Source organism: Rana temporaria, chromosome 7, assembly GCF_905171775.1.
Source record: "Rana temporaria chromosome 7, aRanTem1.1, whole genome shotgun sequence".
Lineage (NCBI taxonomy): Eukaryota > Metazoa > Chordata > Amphibia > Anura > Ranidae > Rana > Rana temporaria.
In genome coordinates, this window is record NC_053495.1 from 48,850,709 (window position 1) to 48,858,862 (window position 8,154).

At 43.2% G+C, this 8,154-nt stretch overlaps 1 protein-coding gene across 1 annotated transcript; it reads left to right on the forward strand.

Moving 5' to 3' along the window:
* The first annotated feature begins 4,496 nt into the window (after positions 1-4,496).
* On the forward strand, positions 4,497-7,766 carry LOC120946182. The gene is made up of 3 exons (XM_040361001.1): positions 4,497-4,733; positions 5,280-5,492; positions 6,288-7,766. The coding sequence occupies exons 1-3, from the start codon at positions 4,497-4,499 to the stop codon at positions 7,629-7,631; spliced, it is 1,794 nt and encodes a 597-aa protein (XP_040216935.1). The 3' UTR covers positions 7,632-7,766.
* Positions 7,767-8,154: the final 388 nt, after the last annotated feature.

Sequence of the window (8,154 nt, forward strand, 5' to 3'; positions counted from 1 at the left end):
TTTGTTGTTTTATATAGATTTTGGTGGGATTTGTATTCTAAACTCAATACTGAAGCAAAAGAGCACCATGGGGAATAATTTCTGTAAATGGATGTATCGTGTGTGTTGCTGTTGTGTTCCTAACGAACCATTAGCAGGTGATAAGAAATTTATGCATAGCAAAGACCCTAAATTTGTGAAATACTGTTCTAAATGGGAAAGAACATTTGGATTTAACAACAAGTTAACTGTAAAAGGTTGCCAGGATTTGGTGGATAAGCTTAAATTGTTAGGACCCAAAGATCAGAGAAGGTGTGGGTTAGAAATGGCAGAGTGTTGGCTTGAGCATGCTAAAAGAAGAACAAAAGAAAAATTCCAAGCCCAACTCCCCCTGGTCGACAAAGAGGATGATGTCATTTGTAACACCCAGGGACCACCTCCTTATAATGGTCCTCCCCCTCAGGTGCAAGCCACTGCCCAGAATACCACCCTCCCTGTGACATCCACCCCTGTCAGAGGAACCGCCTCTGAACAAGACCCTGACCCTACTTCCTTAATCTCTCCAGATAGCAGCATGATCTCGGAGCTGAACAGATCAATCCTTGAAACTTTAACTGACGCGATAACTTATGCACTAGGTGCCCCTGCAGGTGCCAAGAGATCAAGTAAACCTCCTATTAGGTATGGTGTAGATGATGGTGAAGTATACCCTTTGATAGAAGTCCCAAACCCCAGGGGAGGACAGGCTGACGGGTTGGGAGGACAGCATCCCCTGACAATGACTGTTTTCAGGCCATGGACTGAGAAGGACATACAAAAGGCTACAGAACACATAAAACATCCAAAATTAGGTCCAGCGGAATTTATTGAAAACATAGAGGGATTACGGAACAGTTACAAGTTGAACGGTGTGGAGGTAGAGTAAGCCCTGAGGAGAGTACTGGGATCAGATTGGGCTTCCGTAAAGGGGGATTGGGACCCTTGCGGCCTAGCAGACGGACAGGGGCGAAGAGATCCATTACCTCCAGATAGCCCAGACTTGAGAAACAGGTTGACTGCATTACTGAATAGATGTCAGCTTAGATGGATTCAAAGGACTGATTGGCAGAAAATAAATATGACAGTACAAGAAGACAAGGAGAGTGTCAGTGACTACCTAAATAAACTACGAGAGGTTTTTAAAGTGTTCTCCGGGCTCCCCGAAGCTGAGGATGTGAATAGTGCATATCAGCAACAGCTAAAAATAGCTTTTGTAAATGGATTAAAACAGGATCATAAGGATTACATTGTTAAAAATATGGTTACTTACCGAACTGCATCAGTTTTAGATGTTTTACAATATGCTAAACATTCAGAGAAGTATCTGAAAACGATGGCAAAAAAGAATGTCAAAGTAAAGGTTTTTGTGCAAAGTGTTGAAGGAGATGAGGAGGGTGAGGAGTACACCGCTGAGGTGGAACCAGAGGAGTCTAATAGAGGGAGAGGCATAGGTGGTTTTAGAGGAAGGAACAGGTTGAGAGGAGGAGGAAGGGGTAGAGGACAATGGAAGAATAAAGAATGGGTAGAAAGAAGGCAATGCTGGATTTGTCGAGAACAGGGGCATTTGGCCAGGGACTGCCCTGAAGGGCCAGGCCCCCACAAATCAGATTGACTAGAAACGGTATGTGTGAGCCACCTGGAAAAGATAGGGTACGTTGAAAATTTACCACAGGTGGAGTTAATGGTGGAAAGAAAATGTGTACGTTTCCTGGTGGATTCTGGGGCAGCTCGAACCCTAATCCACCCTGCAGATGTGCCTCATGTTGATCACTCTACAAAATCTATCCTGGTGCAAGGTGTAAGTGGAAAATTGGTGAGGGAATCATTGTCTGAGTATGTCACCATTGAGGAGCCAGAGACAGGGGTCAAGACCACAATCAGAGTGATCTTATCTACTGTCTGCCCTGTAAATCTCTTGGGAAGAGACCTAATGTCAGCCATGCGCATGTCAGTTAGTGCACAAAATAATGGGTTTGTAGTCCAAGTAGGACAGGGACCTATTAACCCAATGGAAGAAACACATTATTATTATTCTTTAGATGTGTATATGAAAGACAACGAGACAGTTGACATTGTTGATAAAATGATTAATTATGCTGCAACCACAACAGAAGGTAGGACAGTGGATCTGCAGGCACCAAATAGGACTCACTGTACAATGTATTTTAAGAGAACACCAGGGCCAGATAGGTATTACGCCTCCAGATTTTTTTCAAAGAAGGAAGTTATCCTGCAATTAACTAATGTTTACTGGAGTGTTGAGGGATTTTGTGCATCAGCATGTTGTATATCCCCCGAGGAACAAGTTCTGTTTAGGGAAATTACCCCACACATATCTTTGGCTAAACCCAAAAACAAAGATTGGAGGGATGTGGGAGGGTTTGTGAAGGAATGCCAAGACTTAAGAGATTGGGCTCCTGTGGGCCTACCTGATTTATACAAAAGTAAGTCGACAGGTTATTTATGTCACAAACCCTTAGGACACAAAATCATTTCAACACCCTCAGCACACATGTGGGCTGCAGGAGCTGAATGATACTTGACACAAGAGGGTCACCTGTTAGATGGGCTCCCAGAAACACTGTGGTCTAAGGGCCCAGCGGATGTAGGACTCATGAAAGGAGTCCAACCAGTAACCATTACTCCAAAATCACACCACAGGCCCCATCAAAGACAATACCCCCTTAAGAAGGAAGCAGAGGAGGGTATAGCCCCTGTAATAGATAAACTTTTAGAAACAGGGGTGGTTATTCTGTGTCCTGACAGCCCCTGTAACACCCCTCTTTTCCCTGTTAAGAAGGCTCAGCCTTCCACAGGCTGGAGAATGGTACAGGATTTACAAGCTGTTAACCAGGCAGTTATACCAAGAGCTCCTGTGGTACCAGATCCACACACACTATTGAATGATTTGGATCCAGGGAATGAATTCTTCTCTGTGATTGATATCAGTAATGCTTTTTTTAGCATTCCAGTGCACCCCGACCATCAATTTTGGTTTGCCTTCACCTACCGGGGGAAAAGGTATACCTTCACCAGGTTGCCCCAGGGCTATTGTGAGTCCCCTACCATTTTTTCACAGGCAATGTCCTCAAACTTGGCTCAATTTGTACCCCCGGGGGGAAGCCAACTTCTCCTCTATGTAGACGACATCCTAGTGGCGTCTCCCTCAGAGGAAGTTTGTAGGACTGACACAATGGCTCTGTTATATTTCCTTCATGACCAAGGGCATAAGGTAAATAAAACGAAACTCCAGTTGTGGCAACAGCAGGTCAAATACTTAGGGTATAATATCTCAAAAGAAGGTCGGCACCTGGATGAGGAGAGAATTCGAGCCCTCCTCCAGATACCGAAACCAAAGACAAAGAAACAAATGATGTCCTTCCTGGGTATGGCAAATTTTTGTAGAGCCTGGATTCCTGGGTATTCCATACTAACGGCCCCGTTGGTTCAGGCAATACATGGGAACCCCATGGCTCCCCAGGATGTTATAAAATGGAGTGAGGAAACAGAGACAGCTTTCACTGACCTAAAACAAGTCCTTTCTAGTTCATCAGTGCTAGCCTTACCAAACTATGACAAACCTTTCGAACAAACAGTGGACTCAAGGGAGGGTCACATGACATCGGTACTTACACAGTCACATGGCGAGCGCCAGAGGCCAATTGCTTACTATTCTACAAAACTAGACAGTGTAACTAGAGCACTTCCACCCTGTGTACAGGCAGTGGTAGCTGCAGCCGAAGCAGGTAAGGCCTCAGCATCTATAGTGCTACATCACCTGCTGACACTCATAGTACCTCATGCAATATCTGTTATTCTTTTACAACAAAAGATATCACATTTGAGCCCAGCACGACACCTTTCCTGTATGACAATACTCTTGACACAACCTCATTTAACAATACAGAGGTGTACTACATTAAACCCATCCACACTACTACCACTCCCTACTGATGGCCATAAACATAACTGTACTGCTGCCATTGCTGAAAAGGTACTGCCTCGAAGTGATTTGAAAGATGTACCTTTATCTAATCCTGACATGACGCTTTTTGTTGATGGCTCCAGTAGGAAAAATCCAGATGGCACAAATGCAACTGGATATGCAATAGTGACACAGGATGAAATCTTGGAAGCTAGGCCTTTACCAAAACATTATTCAGCACAAGTAGCAGAACTTGTAGCACTGACAAGAGCATGCATAATTACAAAAGGAAAATCTGTAACCATATACACAGATAGTCAATATGCATTTTCAACTGTACATGTTTTTGCACAACAATGGAAAAACAGGGGGATGGTGACCTCTAGTGGTAAGCCAATTTCACACACGGACTTCATTCTAGAACTTCTAGATGCAATACAGTTACCAAAAGAGCTTGCAATATGCAAATGTCAAGCATACAGACCCCATCTCGGAGGGAAATAAGAGAGCAGATGAAGCGGCTAAAATAGCGGCACAAGAAACACATCAAATAATGACAGAACTGGAAATCATAGAAATAGATCATACAGTCCTTACTGATATGCAGCAGAATGCTCCCACCGGGGAGAAACAATATTGGAAAACAAAAGGTTGCACATTGATAGAGAACATTTACACATCACCTGAAGGAAAACCAGTATTGCCAAAATCCCTATTTAGGTATGCAGCAGTGTTGACACATGGAGTAACTCATGTGTCAAACAGGGGGATGACTGAGATGTTAAATAAGGTATGTACGGCCTATGGCTTTACAAACTATTCAAAAACTTTTTGTTCTCAATGCATTATATGTGCAAAACTCAATGCTCAGGGAGGTATAAGACCACGAAAAGGAAAGTTCCCCACACCGCAATATCCATTCCAACACATTTGTATGGATTTTATTGAATTGGACAAATGTGAAAGGAAAAAATATTGTCTGGTAATAATAGATGCTTTGACCAAATGGGTGGAGGTATTCCCGACAGGAAGTGCGGACGCACAGACTGTAGCCAAAGCATTACTAAGAGATATAATTCCTAGGTTTGGAATCCCTGAAAAGATCTACAGCGATAATGGATCCCATTTTGTAAATAAAACTATACAACATTTGACAGAAGTGATGGGTATCCAAGTAAAAAACCATTGCGCCTACCACCCCCAATCGGCTGGATTGGTGGAGAGACACAATGGAATCCTGAAAAATAAACTGAGAAAAGCTATGGAAGAAACAGGTAAAAATTGGATGTACTGCCTACCATTAGCTGTGACTAGCATGCATATTACACCCACACAGGAAGGTTTGAGTCCATTTGAAATGATACATGGGAGGCCATATAGAATACCCTTACTACTAAATGAAACACCAGTTGAAGAATCTGAACGTACCTTAGCAGAATATATGTCTAACTTGTTGAAACAGAAACAAATTAATGAGATCTGTTCTATTCCAGAAGGTCCAATCCAAGGAGAAGAGAAAATCCATATCGGAGACTGGGTCCTAATAAAAGTAATAAAAAGGAAACATTGGCACTTGCCTAAGTGGGAGGGGCCATATCAGGTTCTTCTTACCACTCCCACTGCAATAAGGATTGCAGAGAGGTCTACCTGGACTCACCAGTCCCATTGCAAAAAGGTTTTACAGGCAGAGCAGGGTCAGTTGGCGGCAGAGCTCTGGTAAAGTCCGGCTACAAAGGGAGGTTCTGCACAAGGTGGGGCTTATCTCAAACCGGTGAAGAACTCCATTACCTTACCCCCAGGGCTCTGTAGCTGGTTAGGATGGAAGGGACAGTAATTATCTTGGGTCTACTGGTGACTCTAGGTGAGACGTCTATACGTGGAGGCAGAAACTGGATAGAGAAGGAACCTCTAGAATGGGCAAGTACGGGGAAGGCCTTGAACTTAACCTTCATAGAAGGAGTAACTAGTACCATTTTAGTTGATTTTTGCCAAATGGTGGACTGTGGGGACTTAACTGAAGCAAGAAGGCTCCAATGGGCAGATAAATATGTTTGTTATATTCCAAGTGGAACTGACTGTTCAGTATGGAACCAGGTCCTGTGGACCACAGCACACCAAGATTGGGGGTACAACATTCTAGGCATAAATGGTTTAAAAGAAAGACTCACCATAACAAAGGCAGCCAATTCTCCCTGTACCCATGGCAGAGATTGCAATCAATTGCTGATAACATTAAAAGAACCTCAAAAAAAGGATCAACAGTTATATTCTATGGGAGCATGGGTGATCAGATCCTTTAGGTACATTTTTCCTCGAGGTATTACCACCCAATAAAACCAAACAGGAAAAGGTAGACACAGAAGAGAAAGAAGAAGGCCATACTAAGATAGAAGTTCTGAGTAACACTGTAAGATTTACTAACCTAACAGTAGAAGATGCCATAGCTTTGGAGACGGGTTACCAAGAAAAAAATGAGTGGTTAGAATGGTTAAGGTACACGGTTAAAACTCTAAAAAAGGAAAACTGTTTAGTTTGTGTCGGAGCTAGACCACATTTAGCGACGGTCCCTTTTCCTCTAGATTACAATACAGATCCAGAAGGTTTAAAATGTATGCTGCGGTTATATTATAAGAGTTATAAACCAGAAACAAATTCTACCTGTCACACATTGAGTTTGTTGTTTCCCCCAGTGCAGAGACCTCAGATACCTCCAGCGGTTGCTACGTATCCGGGCAATTTTACTTGTTTTACACTCCCAGGGAACAGTAGCGCGGTGGATCTTGGGTCACTACCTGATGACTGCTGTGCGGAGAGGATTAACAAGGAACATGGTGACTGGGTGGAACATGACATTCAGAGAGCTGATGTCTGGTGGATGTGTGGGGATAAGAAACTGCGAGCTAGGGTCCCGGCCAATGCCCAAGGGGATTGTGCTATGGTCCAGCTAGTTATGCCCCTGAGAATCCTGTCAGAACACCCGTGGACTAAAAGTCACCAACGGTATCAAAGGGACACCTCTCCCAAAGGGTCATTTGACTCCCATATCTATATAGATGAGATTGGAGTTCCTCGAGGGGTGCCGAATGAGTTTAAGGCCAGGAATCAGGTAACGGCAGGGTTTGAGTCTCTTTTCTGGTGGGTGACTATAGATAAAAATGTTGACTGGATTAACTATATATACTATAACCAACAACGATTTGTAAACTATACCAGGGACGCTGTAAAAGGTCTAGCAGAACAGCTGGGCCCCACCTCTCTAATGGCATGGCAGAACCGAATGGCTTTAGATATGATCTTAGCTGAAAGAGGAGGGGTATGCAAAATGTTTGGTAGCATGTGTTGTACCTTTATCCCAAACAATACAGCCCCTGGAGGGACTGTGACCAAAGCCCTGGAAGGACTAACTGCTCTATCGAATGAATTAGCAGAGAATTCAGGTATTAATGATCCATTCACAACCTGGCTTGAAGGATGGTTTGGTAAATGGACTGGACTTATCGCATCATGTTTGATCTCAATTGCTGTGGCTTTGGCCGTTCTGGTCACTTGCGGATGTTGCTGCATTCCCTGTGTTCGAGGACTTTCACAAAAAGTGATCGAAACTGCAATCTCAAGAACAATGTATCAAGCACTTCCTACCTCCGAGGAGACCTGTGTGGACGTTGAAGTTCAACTTAATGACATATAGCCCGAAAGTGTATAAAACACAGGGACTATCATCGAAATGTGTTGAGATAAAATAGCCACACAAGAGGAGGGAATGTTGGAAAAGTTTTTTTTATGTGTATTGTGTGACTATTTGTAGGAATATAAAATGGCTTCTAAAGACACTTGCTTTAACGTGTTTCTGTAATGGCTTCTAAGGACACGTTGCCTTAACTAGCCCAATTCTATTGTTTGTACTTCTTTAAATCAACCTTTGCTAAGAATTGTAAAAAGGCACTGGATTGGCAAATAAACCTGTTTGCGTCATGAGCCACCGGTGGTCTTTTAGCCAATAATATCCTTCCTGTTGACCCTATAAAGGTCGTTACACACCTTGTGTCTTGATGGGACTTTTGCTTTTTCTCTTTACATGTAAGCCCATCCACTTGTACAAGTGCATCTGAAAATAAAATTACCTTGCTTCTGGAACACTTGAAGTTTGACTGATCACAGGGGAAGAATTATCCTATCAGTGGTGACCCCTGATATTTCACCAAAGCCCTCTA